The 22,515-nt window shown below is 41.0% G+C and overlaps 1 protein-coding gene across 9 annotated transcripts in view; it reads left to right on the top strand.

Moving 5' to 3' along the window:
• The window catches only part of GMEB1 (glucocorticoid modulatory element binding protein 1), a 35,012-nt gene that overhangs the window by 5,106 nt on the left and 7,391 nt on the right, over window positions 1–22,515 (top strand). For 4 of the 9 annotated variants that reach the window (XM_036123452.2, XM_036123450.2, XM_078073542.1 and 1 more), the window contains exons 2-9: window positions 2,834–2,990; window positions 9,001–9,113; window positions 9,814–9,938; window positions 10,962–11,065; window positions 13,904–14,061; window positions 16,409–16,540; window positions 17,853–17,990; window positions 21,832–21,954. In XM_036123452.2, the coding sequence (XP_035979345.1) occupies window positions 2,863–2,990; window positions 9,001–9,113; window positions 9,814–9,938; window positions 10,962–11,065; window positions 13,904–14,061; window positions 16,409–16,540; window positions 17,853–17,990; window positions 21,832–21,954 (1,021 nt within the window). In that variant the 5' untranslated portion in view covers window positions 2,834–2,862. The other 5 variants (XM_036123455.2, XM_036123449.2, XM_078073543.1 and 2 more) reach the window with 4 other exon arrangements.

Below are 22,515 nucleotides of genomic sequence, written 5' to 3'. Positions count from 1 at the left end.
GCGAGAGAGGGAACACAAGCAGGGGGAGTTGGAGAGGGAGAAGCAGGCTTCCCGCGGAGCAGGGAGCCCGATGCGGGGCTCGATCCCAGGACCCTGGGATCATGACCTGAGCCGAAGGCAGACGCTTAACGACTGAGCCACCCAGGCGCCCCTATTTTTTTAGATTTTTAAAAATTTTTATTTATTTATTTTTTTAAGTAAACTCTGTGCCCAACATGGGGCTTGAACTCATAACCCTGAGATCAGGAGTCGCATGCTGTACTGACTGAGCCATCCAGGCATCCCAGGAAGTGATGTTTTAAATAAGTTATAAAAGTTTAGCAGTGACTAGCCAAAAAGAAAGGAAAAGAGAATTCTAGGTAGAGGAAACAAGTGTGAAGGCTCAGGTGAGGAAATATGGCATGTTTGAGAAATCGAAAAAATTCCGCAACAGGAGCCCACAACATGAGAGGAAGAACTATGAGAAATGAGGCTAGGAGAGGGGACAGATTTGGAGGATTCTATGAGCACTGTTAAGATGCTTGCACTTGAATAGCAAAGGGAATCCACTGAAGGATCCTGAAATGGAGAAATGGCCTGTGGCCTTCAGTAAGATTACTTTGTCAGCTCTGTAGATAATGGGGTGGAGAGCAAGACCAGAGATTAGGATACTGATGAGAAGCAGCTGGAAAAATTCAGGTAACAGTGTGGCAGCTTAGAATATGGTGGTGGCAGCACAGATGGAGAATGGGGGATGGTTAAAAGAGAAATATAGATGATAGAATGGATAGGATTTGGTGGTTGATTGGATTTAGAAAGAGAAGGATGAAAAATAACTCCGAAGTTTTTGGCTTGAGAAAATAGGTATAGGATAGTGCCATTTACAGAGGCAGGAAACAGGAACAGGTTTATGAGAGAATATGAGTTCAGTTTAAGGTTTCTACAAGATGAATTTTAAGAGGCTTTTGGGTACAAGAGGTATAGCATTCAGGAAAAAAGTTTGAATGTGAGAATCATAAAAGGCATAAGTCTGATATATGGAATTTTAACTAGGTCAAATACAAACAAAAATTGATTGAACCAATGTGTGAGTGCCATGAAGAACAGGGCTGTGGGAGACAGGCTTTTTAAAGAAGCAACACCTGCCCTCATAGAATTAAAAATACCAAAAATAGGAAAAAATAGAAAAAGAAGCAGCACCTCATAGTATAGTTCAGTTATGGAAATAGAGGTCTGTTCAGTTAACTACAATACAAAGCACAGTGTGATAATCGTTAGAGGAGAGCTACAAACCAAGTATTGGGGGACTGTAGAAAAGAAAATGGTTTGGCAGGGGCTTTGTGGAGGAGTGGGCTTTGAACTGGGGCCTTGGAGGGAAAAGTTGATGAGGGAAAAGAGAGTTTGGGCTTAAGAAATAGCAAAGGTATAGAAACCTGAAGGTACATATTGTATTTTCAGAGTACAGGGGGAAGCTGGTGTGGCTCGCACTTAAGGTTCTTGGGGAATTACAGTTGCAGATGAAACTGGAAAAGTATTTGGGGGCCAGATGATGGAGACCTTGAGTGCCGTGCTTAAGTATGCATATTATATGCAAACAGATGCTGTGGCAGAGCTGAGGTGTGGATTCTGTTGTCTGACTACCAGTCACATATTCAAACATGCATCTACCATGTCCCTACTCTTATCAGCATGTCCTAATCATCTCACATATCTTTTTTTTTTTTTTAAGATTTTATTTATTTATTTAATTGACACAGAGAGAGAGAGACTGCGTGAGAGGGAACACAAGCAGGGGGAGTGGGAGAGGGAGAAGCAGGCCTCCGGCCGAGCAGGGAGCCCAATGCGGGACTCGATCCAGGGACTCCAGGATCATGACCCGAGCCGAAGGCAGTCGCTTAACCAACTGAGCCACCCAGGCGCCCCTCATCTCACATATCTAAGTAAACACAGTGCTCTTACCTACACTCTCCTAAGTGACTCCTTTCTTTGCAACTGTGAGAACTAACCACTGCAGAATATCCTGGGGCCCTCAGAGTTTTCATTAAAATTGGGATGATGCTTTGTTAGAGTCAAGGAGCACATGGTGCTGGACACTGGTTTCCCCAACAAGTCTGCAAGGGAGATGTCAGGCAAGATCATCTCTCCATTCAGTCTGAGGCAAAGAGGTAGTAAGAAGTTCCTAGAGATCATACAGTTGGATTCAGTATTTATTAAACAACCACACAATGCAAATCACTTTTCTTCCTATCCAGTTTATTTCATTTAGTGGATACTTATTAAGTAATTCACAAAGGACAGAGCACTTGGTGAGGTGCAATGGCTGGTTGCAAAGAAAAGAGATGATTCCTACTTTCTAGGAGCTTACTGTTTGTTTGGGATGGAACTAGTGGTGTGCTGTAAATCAGTTCTCCAGGAAAAAAAAAATATCCTGACCTCTAGTGCTTGCCAGTTTCTGTGGTGTATATACTCCCAGCATCATTGATTTCAAGCTAACAATTTGATGTCACTAAACTCAGAGTTGGGAAGAGATGTGCACAATTGGTTTTCAAGAGCAGGCTCCAAGGCACCTGGGTGGCTCAGTTGGTTAAGTGTCTGCCTTCGGCTCAGGTCATGATCCCAGGGTCCAGTACAGCACTGGGTGAATCACATATCCTAAGAAAGCCTAAATCAGCAAGTGAGTCCTAAGGCATTTCTGGAAAGATCAGAGCCTAGGTCAGCCCTTTCCCACAGTTCCTATCCTTTTCAGAGGACCACGATCTTGGAATTGGTAGTCATAATTATCTTGGTGTTCCTTTCCTATGATTGCCGTCTTTTCAAAACAGACCAAGTCACTGGTGCTTCTTGTTTCTGACAGCAGCCCAGCTATCTGACTTCATGTGAAAGATGGCTAATGCAGAAGTGAGTGTTCCAGTGGGGGATGTGGTTGTGGTACCCACTGAAGGAAATGAAGGGGAGAACCCTGAAGACACTAAAACCCAAGTGATCTTGCAGTTACAGCCTGTGCAACAAGGGTAAGTGACTAGAGATTTGGATCTTCTGAAAAATTGGGGAGGTTTAAAGAGTGGGGAAATTATAACTGTATGCTTAGCACAAGGGAACATTCACCATCAATCTCTCAGAGCTGGCTAGGTTTTCATCTTTATAAAGTATTGTGTGCTATATTCGTCATCGTAATACTTATTACAGCAGTTAACTGTGTCCTTGTCTCTTTCCCTCTTCACTGTAAGCTCTTTGAGGGTAAGTTACATGGCTCCCTCCTCTTATTGATCCACACTGTTTAGCACAGGGCCTTGGTACATGTTTACTGAAAGACAGTGTAGTTAGAGTCAGAGGAGATTAGGTAAGGGAAACTACGAAAGTTTTCCTGCCAGAAGTGGTCGGGACCCTAAGGGATGGGCAAATTAATCAAGCTTAGTTTATAAAAAAATACATATCAACAACCTACTATTTTATAATGTATTACAAAGTGTTGGAAGAAATATAGCAGATGGTTCCCACCATCATGGAGCTTGCAGTCTGGTTGTGCAAACCAAAAATACATATATGTAAATAAAGAGGTCACTTACATGGCAAAATCTAAGAAGTACTGAGTGTCGTGGTTAGGAAGTAGCTTGAATTCAGAGGATCACTATGAATTTGAAAGAAGAAATAAGATTTTTAAATTGGTCTTGAAGTTTAAATAAGACATCTACAGAGAGAAGGAGGGGGTAGTTATTTTATCTTGAGGAATGTGTAAAAGATTCTTCATAAGATTAGAAATGTTCTTGGGGCATCTGGCTGACTCAGTGGAGCATGTGACTCTTGATCTCAGGGTTGTGAGTTTGGGCCCCATGTTGGGTGTAGAAATTACTTAAAGAAACAAAGGGGGTGCCTGGGTGGTTCAGTCGGTTAAGCATCCAGCTCTTGATTTCAGCTCAGGTCTTGATCTCAGGGTTGTGAGTTTAAGCCCCACATTGGGCTCCACACCCAGCGGGGAGCCTACTTAAAAAAAAAAAGAGAGAGAAAGAAAAAAAAATGTTCTTGGGCAAACACATAATCCATTCTCAATCTACTAAGTAACATACCTTGTCTTAAACACTTATGGAGAAAGACAGTCAACCTCTCTTGGTAACTTAAACTTTTTAGTATAGGAAATTTCAAATATACCCCCAGATTTTAAAAAAATACTATAATGAACCCCCCTGTACAGACCCATCACCCAACTTCAACAATTATCAACACATGGCCAGTCTTATTTCATCTTTACATCCACCCACTCCTGAATTTTTTGAAGCAAATCCCAGACATTAGTATGTATCTTGTAAAAGTAAGGACTTTTTAGTTTTTAAAATATAACCATAGTTTGCTGACATTTCTGAATATTGAAGGAAATATTTTAAGATCTGTAAGGGAGGGGCGCCTGGGTGGCTCAGCTGTTAAGCATTTGTCTTTGGCTTGGGTTGTGAACCCAGGGTCTTGGGATTGAGCCCCATATCGGGCTCCCTGCTCAACGGGAGTCTGTTTCTCCCTCTCACACTCCCCTTGCTTGTGTTCCCTCTCTCACTGTCTCTCTGTCAAATAAATAAATAAAATCTTTAAAAATATATAGCGGCACCTAGGTGGCTCAGTCGTTAAGCGTCTGCCTTCGGCTCAGGTCATGATCCCGGGGTCCTGGGATCGAGCCCCACTTCGGGCTCCCTGCTCAGCAGGAAGCCTGCTTCTCCCTCTCCCACTCCCCCTGCTTATGTTCCTGCTCTCGCTATCTCTCTCTCTGTCAAATAAATAAATAAATAATCTTAAAAAAAAAAATCTATTTAAAAAAATAAGATCTGTAAAGGAAAGTTAATAAAAGTACTGACGGGGTGCCTGGCTGGCTCAGTTGGATTGTGTGACACTTGATCTTGGGGTTGTGAGTTCGAGCCCCATGTTGGGTGTAGAGATTACTTAAAAAAATAATAAGATCTTAAGACAAAATAATTACTGACATATAGTGGATAGAGTGATTAGAATTTTTATTTGCCCCAAAAGTTTATGCTTGTTTATTCAAATTTACTTGTTTGGGAACTTCATTTGTTACATACACACATACTTGCAGTTATTACCCATTGAGGAAGGGTAATGAGGAAGAATTAAAGAGTAGATTCTTTGGTGCATGGCAGCTTTATTTTCTCTTGGAATCATTGTTTCTTCTATCTTTCCTAAAGTGCTCCAATTGTCACTTATCCTATCCCTCCTAGAGACAGAAAACACTTCTCAACTACTTAGAGACTTAATTATTTTGAAGATTAGTTCCACTTATTTTGTGTGTGTGTCTTTTTTTATTTTCCAAATGACATTGCTTTTTCTGGAAACCTCTCATTGCTTGATTAAATTATAGGCATCTTTGGGCGCCTGGGTGGCTCAGTTGGTTGGGCGACTGCCTTCGGCTCAGGTCATGATCCTGGAGTCCCTGGATCGAGTCCCGCATCGGGCTCCCTGCTCGGCGGGGAGCCTGCTTCTCCCTCTGACCCTCCCCCATCTCATGTGCTCTCTCTCTCTCATTCTCTCTGTCTCAAATAAATAAATAAAATCTTAAAAAAAAAAAAAAAAAAATAAATAAATAAATTATAGGCATCTTTGTACATTGACTCCCCAACCTACTGTTTACATTGAATTTGCCATATAAGCTAGTGAATACATTTTCAGGTACTGAATTCTGAGATATCTGCCAATCAGTGCTCAGTCGATTTCTCTAGTTGTATTTTATTTATTTTTTAAAATTATTTATTTATTTATTTATTTATTTATTTATTTATTTAGAGAGGGAGCGTATGTTCAGGGGGGAGGGGCAGAGGAAGAGAAAGAGAGAATCCCAAACAGGCTGCAAACTCAGCATGGAGCCTGACATGGGGCTCAGTCTCATGACCCTGAGATCATGACCTGAACTGAAATCAAGAGTCAGACACGTAACTGACTGAGCCACCCTGGCACCCCAGGAAATTTTTTCTTGATAAAACCTTGTTTATAGACTGTGCCCCTACTTCCCACTGCAATTGCAATTTACTGGTTGTTGAAATTATGTATAAATAAGAATTTCTTCTTTTAAGCGATTTTGCATATATTGGTCAATTTAGAATGAGTTTACTGAACTTACTTGAACCAGTGGTTTCTCATGTTTATCATAATCCTCATGCACTGACCAACAACTTATTGGGTACTTTGCCATGTTCTAGTTAGTATTCGACACACTAGACATACAAAATTGAATAAATAAATAGGACATAATCTCTGTTCTCAGGAACCTCTTGGACTGTGCCCAAGGGGAGGCAGACAGCTAAACAAACGTATAATATTAAGTGTTATATTTGTTGTGACAAAAGCCTAAAGTACAGTTGGGTCACAAAGGAGGAAGTAGATGATTATACTGGAGGGATTGGTGTGGACGGAAAAGCATCATAGAGGCTACTCTTTATTAAAAAACAAATAGAGGGGCACCTGATTGGCTTAGTCAGTAGAGCGTGCAACTCTTGATCCTGGGATTGTAAATTCAAGCTCCATGTTGGGTGTAGAGATTACTTAAAAATAAAATCTTAAGAACAAACAAACAGGGGCGCCTGGGTGGCTCAGTCGGTTAGTCGTCTGTCTTTGGCTCAGGTCATGATCCCGGGGTCCTGGGATCGAGTCCTGCATCGAGCACCGCATTGGGCTCCTGCTTCTCCCTCTCCCTCTGCCCCTCCCACCCCCCCACCTTGTGCTTGTGTGCGCGCTTGCTCTCGCGCGCTCTCTCTTTCTCTCTCTAGCATGCTCTCTCTCAAATAAATAAATAATATCTTTAAAAAACAACCAGATGGAGAAGGATGTTCTGGGGAAGGGGGAAGTAAGAGCGAAGAGGGAAAGTATAAAAGAAGATGTCAGTTCTGGGAACCACAAATAATTTGGTAGGACTAGGGCTTGGATTATAAGGTGAGGTTTAGGGAGAGTTGAAACCAGGGGCCAGATCTTGGAGCAACTTAAATATATCCTATTAAGGATTTGGGGGCTTTATTGTAACAATAAGTAGAGGGTTCTTGAAGGGTTTTAAGGAGGGGTTTACGTGATCACTCCAGTAGGAATATAGAAGATCAGGTAGATGCAAGGAGACTAGTTCAGACTAGAGATGATAACAGCCTGAATTAAGGCAGTAGCAGTGGAAAAAGAGACAGGGAGGCTGGCTCGTGTTAAGGAGATACATCTGGTAGGATTTGGTGGCTGAGTATGTGGGAGTTGAGGAGGAGGAAGAGGGAGAAATCTGATGTAATTCCCAGGCTTCTGTCTTAGGCTGTAGAGTGCTAGTGGTGCCATTAACAAGGATAGGAAATATAAGAAGAGTGGTTGGGAGAGGGAAGAGAACTTGGTTATTTTAGACATAATGAATTCAACAAAGTCCTATGGGACATCCAAATGCATTTATTCATTTAGCAAGTTAACTGTATCCTGGTGTGAAATTCAGAGGAGAGGTCTGTGCTAGCGGTGTCACCCTGGGGGTGGGTGATACAAGGGATATTATTCAAGCAGTGCTTTCAAATAAGATATAGGGGTGCCTGGGTGGCTCAGTCGGTTAAGCATCTGCCTTGGGCTCAGGTCATGATGCCAGGGTTCTGGGATGGAGCCCCACACTGGGCTTTCTGCTCGGTGGGGAGTCTGCTTCTCCCTCTCCCTCTCCCTCTGTGCTCTGTCTCTCTCTCTCAAATAAATGAATAAAATCTTTTAAAAAAAGATGCAATAGTTAATACATTATGTTTATTATAGAAATTAAAGGTTGCTGGTATATTTTATCTGAGCCCATTTCTTGGAAGGTAGGAACATTTTATTTATTTAATTTTTTTGAGATGGAGGGGGGATGGAGAACAGGAGAATGAGAGATTCTTTTTTTTTTTTTTTAAGATTTTATTTATTTGACAGAAAGAGAGACAGTGAGAGAGGGAACACCAGCGGGGGGAGTGGGAGAGGGAGAAGCAGGCTTTCCGCCGAGCAGGGAGCCCGATGCGGGGCTCGATCCCAGGACCCTGGGATCATGACCTGAGCCGAAGGCAGACGCTTAATGACTGAGCCACCCAGGCGCCCCGAGAGTGAGAGATTCTTAAGCAGGCTCCACACCCAGTGCAGAGCTGACACAGGGCTCAATCTCAGGACCCTGAGATCGTGACCTGAACCGAAATCAAGAATCTGATGCTTAACCGACTAAGCCACCCAGGCACCACAGAAGGTAGAAACATTTTAGAGAGACTTTCCCTAAGTGATACTTCTAGTTAATGCTAGTTACTTTGGGCATAGTCTCTCTCTCTCTCTCTCTCTTTTTTTTTTTTACTAGGCTCTGCTCATGTCAATAGTTTGGTTATATGACGCTTTGAAAAATGCTAAAGTGCTAAAAAAGACTAAAGTATCTAGATTCCAACAAAGGATATCAGCTTCTATGGTCAATGGTCTTTTTTTTTTTTTTTTAAGATTTTATTTATTATTTATTTGACAGCGAGAGAGAGAGCACACGTGCGCGCATAAGCAGGGGAAGCAGCAGGCAGAGGGAGAGGGAGAAGCAGGCTCCCTGCTGAGCAAGGAGCCCCACTCAGGGCTCGATCCCAGGGTCCTGGGATCATGACCTGAGTAGAAGACAGATGCTTAACCGACTGAGCCACCCAGGTGCCCCGATCTTGAATTGTACAACAGTATTACTTTTTAGTCTTCTTAGGATAATTCTATAATTTAATCTTATACTTGAAGCAACATTTTATGTCATAAGCATTTAAAGTTATGAAGGGAAAAGTCTGGTGTGAAACAGTAACAAGTGGTGATGTAAAGACAGTAGCAAGAGGAACTTTCCTTGGAGGTGAGGAAAGTTGTTGATTCATGTCCATGGTAGTAGCTGCTAAGCAGTCCTGGGCAGCTTGGAGTTTAAATACAATGGGGAACTAGTCAGAGCACTAACATAGAGTTGTAAAGTATATTTATTTTATTCCTTTTGAGATAGATTATAACAAATTTCTTAACCCCATGCTGTGAATATTAATTTTTTCATGATTTATGTAGTTTGTTTATCGATGGACACTTTTACAACAGGATTTATGAACCCGGGTCCGAGAACAACACGGCAGTTGTGGCAGTAGAAACTCACACAATTCACAAAATTGAAGAAGGGATTGGTAAGTCTTTTTGTTATTCTAGTATCTTTGACCTTAGCTTCCTTGGTTGAGATTTCTTGCCTTTTGTGCCTTATATTTTCCCCCCTATGCAATGTGCCCTACCAATGCTGCAGCCATCAGTTTGATGGTGGTGCATCTAGAGACACCACTGACAAATGCTAGGCCCATCAGTTGATTATTTAACATCAGTTTGCTAGGGTACTGAAAAGATTTTTCACCTACAAAAATTCCCCAAAGAAATTAGAGCCTCAAGGTTGATCCTGTCATTAGGGAAGTTGCTGATTAGGACTTATGAGGTGTTGATTGGAAGGCAGTCAGTGGAAAGAAATTGAAAAAAAAAGTTTGAAGTTAGACAAACCTGAGTTTAAATCCTCCTTTCTCACTTCTTAGCTGTGTGTCCTTGGGAAAGTCACTTCACCTTTCCGAGTCCCACCTACATACATCAGAAACAATCATTGCCTCACAGGATTGTTGTAAGAACTAAATAAGATTAAGCATGGAAAAGCACATAGACAGTGTCTGGCACATAGTGTGGGCTTGATAAGAGAGCTGTTATGCCAAACTTCTTCCAGAAGACTCCAAAACAATACCAGCCAATGTGAACTGTTAGCTACTCAGAGGAACCAAGAGACTAGAGATTTTGAATTAAGCTTTTGGGGAAAAGTGTTCAATAAATAACTGATATGTTTTCCATTTTCAGATGCAAGCACTATAGAAGCAAATGAGGATATGGAAATTGCTTACCCCATAACTTGTGGGGAGAGCAAAGCCATTCTCCTCTGGAAGAAGTTTGTATGTCCAGGAATAAATGTGAAGTGTGTCAAGGTAATTGTCTTTTCTCCTTACTGGGGCCTGTTTGGGGGCTCCTTGTTTTCAAAGAGTATAGTTTCAGTGCCTCTTCTCTCTTATCTACCATATCAATGTTTTCAATATTGTGGCTATAGTCCCTATGGTGTCACAGAAAAAAAATAAGGACTTTGGAGTGAAATTGGCCTGGATTCAAGTCCCACGCAGAATACAAGTTCTAGGAGAGCTGAGAACTTGTTTTCTTGTTCACCAGTGTATCCCCAACACCTAGAATGATGCTTGGCATATTTATCTATAAATGTTTGTTGAATGAATGAATAGAGTCCCATCTCTATGACTGGGTGACCTTGAACAAATTAATATTGCAGAGGCTCATATGTTAAAATATGAATAATCACATACACTGTCAGGTTGCTAGCAGATAAAATGAGATAATATATGTAAAATGCCTTATAGAAGTGTGCATTATAGTAGTTTATTGAAAATTATTACTGATAAAAATAAATTCTCATGAGAGCACAAAGTGGAAATAATTGCTTAAGCTTCTGTCTCCATTGGTAGCCACAGCTGTACCCATAGATAGTAGTCACCATCCGTGGCATCATCCTAGAATCATGAAGGATTACAGAGTTTTGAGGTTCTGCAGTGACAGTGGTTTCTATGGTACTTATTCTTTCCACCACATCCTGAATCTTGTCATTAGGGCTGGGTAGGTTACTTCAGTTTATTTAAACAGTCTTTGCAACATTGGACCCACATATTATTCCTGATTTAGGGCATAAATGGATTTCAGGTGCTAATCAGTATATTAATCTCTATCCTCCTCCTGTCTTCTGTAACTCTGTACCAGGACAGGGCACTGTGCCCAGAGAAGGATCATCTTCTCTGGCACAGCAGGGCAGGAGGTTGGAAGATACAAGGCTATGACTTAAGATGCCATCTGGGTATTTTTTCATCTATAACAAGTAGAGTTACCTTTTTGTCTCTCTTGGCCTGCCTAAGCTGACCTTGAGTGATTTTGGACTTTTCTTTTTACTTTAGTTCAATGATCAGTTGATCAGCCCCAAGCATTTTGTTCATCTGGCTGGCAAGTCCACCCTAAAGGACTGGAAGAGAGCCATTCGTCTGGGTGGAATCATGCTCAGGTGAGCTTTAATAACAAGCACATACCAGGGCTCAGTTGGAAGAGCATGCGACTCTTGATCTCAGAGCCCCACATTGAATGTAGAGATTACTAAAAAAAAAAAAAAAAAGAAAGAAAGAAAAAGAAAACAAGCACATACCTTTTGTTCTGTTTTGTTTTTTAAAGATTTATTTATTTATTTTAGAGAGTGTGGGGTGGGGGAGGGAAGGACGTCTTTTTTTTTTTTTTTTTAAGATTTACTTGTTTATTTTAGAGAGAGAGAGAGCACGAGCAGGAGGGGCAGAGGCAGAGGGAGAGAGAATCTCAGCCAGACTCTGTGCTGAGGAAGGAGCCTCTTGAGGGGTTTGGTCTCATGATCCTGAGGTCACGACCTGAGCTGAAACCAAGAGTCAGATGCTTAACCAACTTTACCACCCGGGCACCCCTGGAAAGAGAACCTTAAGCAGACTCTGCAAGGAGTGTGGAACCGGCTGTGGGGCTCGATCTCACAGCCCTGAAATCATGACCTGAGCCAAAATCAAGCTGAAACCAAGAGTCTAAATTAACTCTTCTCAGCATCTAGAGCAAGTTTTTTCTGATGTCAGGATATTAGGATCCTTTCTGAGCAGAGAAGCTCAGGAGTAGATGACAATCGTACTTGAGATCGCCAAGCACAGGCAGGGCTAAGCCTGGTGCTGAGGAAGCGTGCCGACCTCGGAGAAGTGTAGGCTACTGACAAGTTCTGTGATTATCTGGTAAAATAGAGGCTGCTGTTGATAAGTAACAATCATACTCAGTGAATGCAATCCTTGCCATCACTGTACCACAGAAATAAACTTCAGAATGTATAATACCCTCACCCCCATCTTTATGCAGCAAGCTTATTATTGTAATTCCACACACCCCCCCCCCCCCGGCCCTGGTGAAGATTAACATTAATTGGTATTTCTTGAGCACTCACCTATTGATGGATTTTAAAATGTGCTCAGGAATGGAAAGTTCCTCACAGAACATGTATCAACAGCCTTAAGAACACCTTACCCATTGTCTTTAATGCTTTTTAAGGAATCTGTCCTAAGAAAAATCTATAGTGCTTGTAGAGATTCAGGCATAAAGATGTTTATTGCAACATTGTTGAAAATTATAGTCAGCTTTAGGGGCACCTGGGTGGCTGAGTCAGTTAAGCATCTGCATTCAGCTCAGGTCCTGATCCCAGGGCATCGGGCTCCCTTCTCAGTGAGGAGCCTGCTTCTCCCTCTCCCTCTGCCCCTGCCCCCATTTGTGCTTGCTCTCTGTCTCTCAAATAAATAAATAAAATTTTTTTTAAAAAAATATGTTGTTTTGAAGTTTGATTAGTGAGAACATGTTTTTTTTTCCTAAGATTTTATTTATTTGATAGAGAGCAGGAGAACCCAAGTAGGAGGGGTGTATATAAATAAATAAATAAATATATATATATATATATATATAAAAAACGTCTGACTCTTGATTTCAGCTCAGATCTTGATTTCAGGGTTGTGAGTTCAGGCCCTGCACTGGCCTCTGTGCTGGGCGTGGAGCCTACTAAAAAAATATATACACACACACACACACACACACAGTGTGATTTTAGTTGTGTAAAAAACAGACACACACATATGTACACAAAATTTAATAGAAGAAAATATCCCAAAATGTCAATGCTATCTTTGTGTTGTTGGATTTTTTATTTTTTATTTTATTTTAAGATTTTATTTATTTATTTGACAGACAGAGACAGCGAGAGAGGGAACACAAGCAGGGGGAGTGGGAGAGGGAGAAGCAGGCTTCCGCAGAGCAGGGAGCCTGACGTGGGGCTCGATCCCAGGACCCTGGGATCATGACCTAAGTTGAAGGCAGACACTTAATGAGTGAGCCACCCAGGTGCCCCTGTTGGATTTTTTAAAAAGCAGTTGTTTTCTTTATAGTTTTCTGTATTTTCCACAGAAAATATTAATTTTTTCTTCACATATTATTTTAATAGAGAGACACATTTAAAAAAAGAAATTATTCCAGATGATTTGTATGCAGAAATCAGTAGTTAAATAAAATTGGGAAGGAATACTTTTAACTTCCATTATTGTTGTTCTTGGCCTGTCCTTTTTGCCCAGAAAAACAAGCACATGCCAACTTTCCTCAAATGTAAGAAGGAATCAGAATGCCTAAAAGATCTTCAGTGAAAGCCAAGTAACGTTATAACATAGAGTTTACTATAATTAAAATACCCCATGATTTTGCTTATGGCCTGTAATAACAATGTCTTGTGAATCCAGTTAGAAGGGCATTTTATAGTGGGGGTTTAGTATAATCAACTTTGCACTGTATTTATAGGAGAGTTGTTATACTTTTTTTTTTTTTAAGGAAAGAAATGTGCTGAAGTTTTATGTCTCCAAAAGTGGCAACAGATCTTGCTGGTCTAGGAATACTAATACATCAGAATCTCATCCTAAAATTCTTATTCCCTATAGCATTTCTCAGTTGTGCTGGGATATATGAACTAGTCTTTACCCCTTTTGGGTTTAGTTTCAATGAGATTCTATGGGGATACTCAGATGTCGTCAGGAGTATATCCCTAGCTAAAGCTTGGTGATAACGGGAAATGAGAGTATACTCATAATGAGCAGACTGAGGAGGGAATAGGAGTACTTGTAAATGTGGGCAGGGCCAATGAAAATTTTGTAATCCCAGTTAGAACTTTTGCAACCTAATGACTTTAAATGCTATTAGGTTTCACTAATCTATGGAGTAGGTACAGCAACTTTGTTTCTGTTTGTCCCAGAGGCCTAGTTCCATCTAGATGTAGTGCAGGCTGAACTGGTACTTCTTGTCTCCCTTTACACAGGAAAATGATGGACTCTGGACAGATTGATTTTTACCAACATGACAAGGTTTGCTCCAATACCTGCAGAAGCACCAAATTTGATCTTCTGATCAGCAGTGCAAGAGCTCCAGTGCCAGGACAGCAGACAAGTGTGGTGCAGACACCCACTTCGGCCGATGGTAGGGGGTAGGAAACCACCTGAAAAACCAGTGTTTTTTAGTAACACTTTTCCCCTTACTTCTCTTTTGTGTTTCTTAATTTTAATTCTCATGAGCATTGATGTCCCTGTAAGGTATGCTAATCTTGGGTGCGATTCCGTACTTTAGAAACAGATCTTTGTTTTCTCCCAGATGATTCCTATTGGCCATACCTCTTTCCTTGTTTCTTTCTAAGTATGCATGAGAAACATTAGAAAGATGGTTCAGGGGCGCCTGGGTGGCTCACTCAGTTAAGCGTCCCACTCTTGATTTCGACTCAGGTCACCCTCTCAGGGTCGTGAGATCGAGCCCCACGTCAGGCCCCATGCTGGGTGTGGAGTCTGCTTAAGATTCTCTCTCCACCTTTCCCTCTGCGCCCCCCCCCCCATGCACACTCTCTCTTTCTCTCTCAATAAAGGAAAGGAAAGGAAAGAAGAAAGGAGGGAAGGAAGGAAAGAAAGAGAAAGAAAGAAAGAAGAGTCAGTGGTTATTATGTTTATTCAGTGGTCTCACTTTGGTGCCACTTGGCATATCTTTGAAATTAGATTGTTTTGAAAAATCCTTTGCTCTACTGGTGGTCAGGCAGGAAGTAGAATGGTGAATGGTTTTCAACTGTTGAGCTGAGATGTACCAAAGATAATGTATGGTTGGCTGGACTGGGCTCTGGAAACTCTGCTGCTGTAAGGATCAAAGAGCCCTGCCTGGAAGGGATCCACATAACCAAGTTGAGGCTTCCTCACCAATGAGGAAGGATGGGCATATGCTTAACTTGTATTGTTGACCTCGGGACTAGAGCTCTTTGCTCTTCTCTAGGAAAGATGGAGCCAGGTGAGATGATTATTAAGGATTCAGTTAGTCCAGGGGAACCTGGCTAGCTCAGTTGGAAGAGCATGTGACTCTTGATCTTGAGGTCATGAGTTCAAGCCCCACACTGGGTGTAGAGATTACTTAAACAAACAAACAAACAAAATTAAAAAAAAAAAAAGATTCAGTTAGTCCAGTTAAGATTCTTGTCTCAACTACTTCCAGAAGACTTAAAAATATGCCTGACAGAATTACAAGGATACTAACGGATGTAAGGGAAGTACCATGTTTTAAAAATGACCTCTCAAGGTTTCTTTTGGTCAGCCCTACTATTCTGTGAGTAACCACTGGGTAAGTAGAAGTCAAATCTCTTAGAACCTAAGTTCCCTTCAGGAAAGTATAAAATATCTAGCAGTTTGAATTTTTGGTTTTTGGTCATGTGAGTCTTTCACTTGAAAAGGAAAAAATGCTATAAAATTATTTACTTTTTATTTGGCCAAAACTCCTTTAGTTGATTATCCATATCAATATTACTTTTTTGCTTGATTATTAATATCCTCCAGCATGTGGAGTCCATACTTGTCTATATATCTGTCTGGATCAGTTTGATTTTTCTCCCATTTTCTTTGTTTAGGATCTTCCCCCCCCGCACCCCCCCTCCCACCAAAGATTTTATTTATTTGACAGAGAGAGAGAGAGAGCACAGCAGGGGGACTGGCAGGCAGAGGCAGAGGGAGAAGCAGGCTTTCTGCTGAGCAGGGAGACCAATGTGGGACTCAATCCCAGGACCCTGGGATCGTGACCTAAGCCAAAGGCAGACGCTTAACCAACTGAGCCACCCAGGCGCCCCTGTTTAAAATCTTAATATACGAGGGGTTCCTGGCTGGTTCAGACAAAGAGCATGTGACTTCTGATCTCGGGGTCGTGAGTTTGAGCCCCATGTTGGGTGGAGAGATTACTTAAAAAAAATCAAATCAAATCTTAATATACAATGTTAATAGCAAATGTTCTTTCCCTCTGTGAATCTGCTATTCATGGATCTCTTATCTGATTTTTTTGGTCTCATTTCTCTTGCTTTCTCTTACATAGCCTGATAAATAAGCTATAGCAACTTGTGATATTCTAGATGGTTAGTATCAAATATGCTTGTAGTAGGGCTCTTGGCTAAGCACCATACTTTTCTCTTAAATTATTTCAGGTCCTCCTCGCTAAGTCTGGGGCAGATACCCCGGCAATCATGCTCACCTTCAGTCTTTTTAAAAAACATACCTGCTTAGGAAGCAGATTGCTTTTTTGTGATTTTATAAGTTATCTTTCCCTTTCTATTCAGAGTAAGAAGAAAACATTTTCTTTTGAAAGGCAGGTTTTCTTTAGAAAATCCAGTATTCATCCTGGCTTACCAAGGATTCTAGTTTTTACTATATGGACCTTAAAATAACAGGGTCTCTTTGGCTGTATGAGATAAAGGATAGCTATGACTTTTTCATGGAATTCACCGGCTTTACCTCTAATGGACCGCTTTTAGGTAGCATCACACAGATTGCCATCTCAGAAGAGAGCATGGAAGAGGCAGGGCTGGAATGGAACTCCGCTCTCACTGCTGCTGTCACCATGGCTACAGAGGAGGGTGTGAAGAAAGACTCAGAGGAAATTTCAGGTACTTTTCTATGAGGCTCAGATATCTTGCAGGGTCTTGTGACCCTTCTCACTGTTATGATTATGGACACAGAAGGTCTCTTACTTACTTTTGCTGGTTTTTCTCATGCATGTTAATAATAATTGTAGCTGCAAACATTTTATTTTCATCCATGCAACAACAGCCATGCACAGTCACATTTTGCATAGGAAGAAATTGAGATTCAAAAAGATGCAGCAGCTTGCCTCAGACCAGCCACACAGCCAATAATGTCAGAGCCGAATTCAGCCGTTTGACTCTGTAGTCAGTGCTTTTCATTCTGTCAAACTGCCCCCAACTTTGGAACGTTTCTTAGACAAACCAGGCTGCAAAATGTTAGAAGGAAAAATTAGGTAGCAGGTGGTGTAGAGGATGGTGACTAATGATGATTCACTTAGAGGGGACCAGGGGGGTTTCACATCATCCTCCATTCATTAATTCACTTGAAAAATATTTATTGCTGCCTATTTTTAGTTAGCACTGTTGCCAACATAGATGAAAAGACAAAGCCTCTGCCCTCAGAGAGCTTATCATCCCACCTATTCAGCTGTTTTATTTTATTTTGTAAGTATAGGACTAGAGGGAGTATAGTTGACCCTTGAACAACGTGGCGGTTTGGGGCACCAACCTCCTGTGCAGGGGAAAACCCCTGTGTAACTTGACTCCCCTGCCCCCCCCAACTTAACTATAAGCCTTATCAATAACATAGTTGATTAACATATTTTATATATTATCTGTATTATATACTGTATTCTTACAATGAAGTAAACTAGAGAAAAGAAAATGTTATTAAGAAAATCATAAGAAAAAATTTTTTTAATTTAAAAAATACAGTACATCACTGTACTGTATTTATTGAAAAAAATCTGTATATAAGTGGACCCTCACAGTTCACACCATGTTGTACAAGGCTCGCCTGTATATCTTTAATTTAATATCTTTATTTAACTTTTAAGATATTAAATACTATTTAATTTTAAATTAAATTATTTAAATAAATAATATTTAATATTTATTTAATATCTTTATTAGAGGAAGATGACCTGCTCCCTATAGCCAGAGCCATGACAAATTGAGGCAATTATCTCAAGTCCCTATGTTGCTGAAGAGGGCAAATAATTGGGTACCAACTCAGGGGGGCAGCTAATATTCCAAAAACTTCTTCCTTTTTCCCAGAAATGGCCCAACAAGAAATCATTTCAAATTGAAATAATTTTGAGTTTAACTTGTAGAGATTTGCCTAAGTATGTGTAGCATCCCTTGTTTATCTTCTGTCTTATCCCTCTTGTGTCAGAGGACACTTTGATGTTCTGGAAAGGAATAGCTGATGTAGGGCTGATGGAAGAGGTTGTCTGCAATATACAGAAGGAAATAGAGGAGCTACTCAGGGGAGTTCAGCAGCGGCTCATTCAGGCTCCCTTCCAGGTCACAGGTAAGTGCACTAATTTTAACAACAGTGGTTATTTTACTGAACACTAACAACTGTAGGCAGATCCTGTTAGTGTCATGAAAACACTGGGGTATAAGTATTATTATCCCCATTTTACAGATTAGGAAACTAAGGCTTATAAAAGTTAAGTTACGTGTCCATAGTTCATAATAAGGTTTTGAACTCAGGTCTGGTCATGCTTTTCCACAGGTAATTTTTGCCTTTATAAATGGTGCCAGAAAGCAGGCTCTCTCTCTATTACATATAGATAGATAGAGTCTGAAAATTGGAGAAAGTTACCTGGTTTTAGACAAGTCTCATATTCTATCAGTTTAAGGTTTCCAGAACTATTGTGTGCACTTACAGCTGTTTCTGAATACCCATAGGGTACTTGCTGCTGTGCATAATGTAAAAGGATGTTCTAATCATCTGATGCAAAAGGGTTGTGATGATGGGTTTCTGGCTAGCTCAGTTGGTGGAGCATGTGACTCTTAATCTTGGGGTCAGAGTTTGAGCTCCACGTTGGGGGTAGAGTTTACTTAAAAAAAGAATCATAATAAGCATCTGCCTTCAGCTCAGGTCATGATCCCAGCGTCCTGGGATCGAGCCCCACATCAGGCTCCCTGCTTTGCAGGAAGCCTGCTTCTCCCTCTCCCGCCCCCGCTGCTTGTATTCCTTCTCTCGCTGTGTCTCTCTGTATCAAATAAATAAATAAAATCTTAAAAAAAAAAGACAAGTCATAATAGTATCTCATAAGCTTGTGTGTGAGTTCCTAGATTTGTTATTTGTGTCTTATTACCTCTTTATAATTCATACATTATATAAATACACTTAAACTTTATAGTAGAATCTTTTTTTTATATTCTTGGAGGAAAAAATAGGCAAATAATATAGAAAGCAAGGATGACTCTTTTAGATAGGATGATCAAGGAAGGCCTCCCTAAGGAGGTGGCATTTAAGCAGAGACCTGAATTGAAGAAGCTAGCCATGTGATGAGCTGGGAGAAGGAACATTTCAGGCGGAAGGAACAAAAACCTTGAAGTTGCAATGGGCCTCATAGGTTCAAAGAATTATAGAAGCTCTGAGGCAGCCACAGTGTATTAGGGTATAGGAGAGTGATAGGTGATATAAGGTTGGAGAGGAATAAAGAGGACAGTTTATTTAGTATTTTTTTTTTTTTTAAGATTTTATTTATTTATCTGAGAGAGAGAGAGAGAAAGCAGGAGCAGGGGGGAGAGGGAGAAGCAGGCTCCCTGCTGAGCTGGGAGCCTGATGTGGGGCTCGATTCCAGGACCCTGGGACCATGACCCAAGCCGAAGGCAGATACTTAACTGACTGAGCCACCCGAGAAGACAGTTTAGATAAGCTTTGGTTAGAACTTTGGTTTTATTTTAAGGTGACAGTAAGCCATCATAGTGATTTTGAGCAGGGGAGTGAAGTGATAAGGATTTATTTATATTTTTATATTTTTAATATAATTGTGTATTTTTTTATATTTTTAAAAGATCACTTTGGTTGCTATATGGAGAGTGGACTGTATGGGGCAAGAAATCAGTTGGGAGGGGTGCCTGGCTAGCTCAGTTGTTGGAGAGTGCAACTCTTGATCTTAGGGTTATGAATTCAAGCCCAATTCAATTGGGCATGGAGCCTACTTAAAAAAAAAAGAAAAGAAAAGAAATCAGTTGGGAGACTCCTGAAGGAACTACTCCAGACAAGAGATGATGGTGGCATGGATTAGAGTAGATAGTGGTAGACCTGGAAAGAAGTGATCATATTGGGGATATATTTTGAGTGTGGAACAGAACAAGTTTTGCTGATGGATTGGATGTAGGGTAAAAGAGAAAGACAGAAATCCAGGATGACTCATACATTTTTGGCCTGAGCCATGAATGGTGACACCATTTCCTGAGATGAAGATCACCGAGAGAGTTGTAGTTAGTACAGTTAGTAGTTGTTTGTTTGTGCTTTTTTTTATTTTTTATTTTTTTTTTTTAAAGATTTTTTTTATTTATTTATTTGAGAGAGAGAGAATGAGAGAGAGCACATGAGAGGGGTTAGGGTCAGAGAGAGAAGCAGACTCCCCGCCGAGCAGGGAGCCCGATGCGGGACTCGATCCAGGGACTCCAGGATCATGACCTGAGCCGAAGGCAGTCGCTTAACCAACTGAGCCACCCAGGCGCCCTGTTTGTGCTTTTTTTTAAAGTAGGCTTCATGGCCAGTGTAGGGCTGGAACTCACAACCCTGAGATCAGGAGTCACATACTGGTTTTTTAAATTTATCTTTTATTTATTTATTTTATTTATTATCTATTTATTTATTTAGAATTTATTTACTTATTTGACAGAGAGAGAGCACAAGCAGGGGGAGCAGAAGAGGCAGAGGGAGAAGCAGGCTCCCCGCTAAGCAAGGAGCCCGATGTGGGACTCGATCCCAGGACCCTGGGATCATGACCTAAGCCAAAGGCAGGCGCTTAACCGACTGAGCCACCCAGGCGCCCTGGAGTCACATACTCTTGTGACTGAGCCAGCCAGGCACCCCTCAAAGTTAGTTTTGACTTGGGGCACCTGGCTGGCTCAGTGGGTGGAGCATGTGACTCGTGATTTCAGGGTCATGAGTTCAAGCCCCATGTTAGGCGTAGAGCTTACTTAAAAAAGAAAGAAAGAAAAAAGTTAGTTTTGACTTGCTAAATGATTATGAGGCCTTCAAATGGAGATGTCACTCAGCTAGATGGAAGTATGAATCTGGCACGCAGAAAAGAGGTGAGGGCTGGAGATCTGCATCTGGGAGTTCTCAGCATGTACATGTTATTTAAAAGCATGAAACTGGATGAGATGACTGTGGAAGAGAATTGTAGGTGGAGAAGTTGTCTGAGTTAAGGAAGTAATGACCACAACTACTGACAATGCTTTCAAGAAGTTTTGTATAAAGAGGAACAGAGATAACACTATGAATAACATTGCATGCCAGTTCCCATGTTTGACACTTAAAATATGCTATTTTTTTTAAAGATTTTATTTATTTATTTATTTGAGAGAGAGAGAGAGAGACCACATGGGGGGGGAGGGTCAGAGGGAGAAGCAGACTCCCCGCTGAGCAGGGAGCCCGATGCGGGACTCAATCCCGGGACTCCAGGATCGTGACCTGAGCCAAAGGCAATCACTTAAGCAACTGAGCCACCCAGGCGCCCCTAAAATATGCTATTTCTTTTTAATATTTTACTTATTTATTTGAGAGAGAGAGAGCAAGCACGGGGAGGAGGAGAGGGAGAGGGACAAGCAGACTTCACGCCGAGGGCAGAGCCCGATGTGGGGCTCGATCTCACAACCCTGAGATCATGACCTGAGCTGAAATCAAGAGTCAGACACTTAACCAACTGAGCCACTCAGGTGCCCCTAAAATATGATATTTCTAGTCTTTGTGTCTGTCTTGCCGGATAAGTATTATTAGGCCCTTTTGTTTCAGATGAGAAAACTGAGGAGTGAAATGACTTATCCAGATTCACACAGATAGGAGGAAACCATAAAACTTAGATTCAAACTTAGCTCTATCTAACACAGTGACCATGTTTTCTAAACCAGAAGTCAGAACTTACAACCAGATGCAAGATTTTTTTATTTTTATATTTATTTATATGGAAAGATGTATAAAGTTATAACAAAGTTAATTTATGCATGTGATAAATCTTTGCCAAAAAAAATTTTTTTTTATCTTTGCCAAAATTTTTAAAAATGCAATTAGAATAGTACCATCATTTCTGGGTTGTCTCATATTTATACACAGTACAACAGAGAGCTAGGGAAACACTTCTGTTTTAACTTGACGGGCATGTCTTTGTTTTAAATAGATGCTGCTGTTCTCAACAATGTAGCACATACATTTGGCCTAATGGACACAGTGAAGAAGGTTTTGGACAACAGAAGGAACCAAGTAGAGCAGGGAGAAGAGCAGTTTCTCTATACTCTGACAGGTGCGTATAACTTGTTTCTTCTTAGGTGATATTATACTAATATCCTTGAGTCTTGCCATTTCTTTGTGGACTTCTGTTGGGACTGGCTTCCTTCCTTCCTTCCTTCCTCATCATGGTCCTTCTGTATCTTTTGGAGGATTAAGATATCTGCTCAATTTCTCCATTAATCCAGTAATATTAGTGGCAGAAGAGACAAATTGGCCTTTGTTTTTGTTACATTATTGATATTGCATCTTTTTTTTTTTTTTAAGATTTTATTTATTTATTTGACAGAGAGAGAGACAGTGAGAGAGGGAACACAAGCAGAGGGAGCGTGAGAGGGAGAAGCTGGCTTCCCACTGAGCAGGGAGCCCGACGCGGGGCTCGATCCCAAGACCTTGGGATCATGACCTGAGCTGAAGGCAAACGCTTAACGACTGAGCCACTCAGGCACCCCTGGATCTTTTGATAACTATTAAGTTATCACCTTCTCCATTATTTGTGGTAATCAGAAATTATGAGCCCATGAATAATTTAACTCTTTTTATCAAGTACTAAATTTGCACTGTCTCTGGGATGCCT

Source organism: Halichoerus grypus, chromosome 5 (assembly GCF_964656455.1).
Source record: "Halichoerus grypus chromosome 5, mHalGry1.hap1.1, whole genome shotgun sequence".
Classification (NCBI taxonomy): domain Eukaryota; kingdom Metazoa; phylum Chordata; class Mammalia; order Carnivora; family Phocidae; genus Halichoerus; species Halichoerus grypus.
This window is presented reverse-complemented; position numbering and strand designations above follow the sequence as displayed.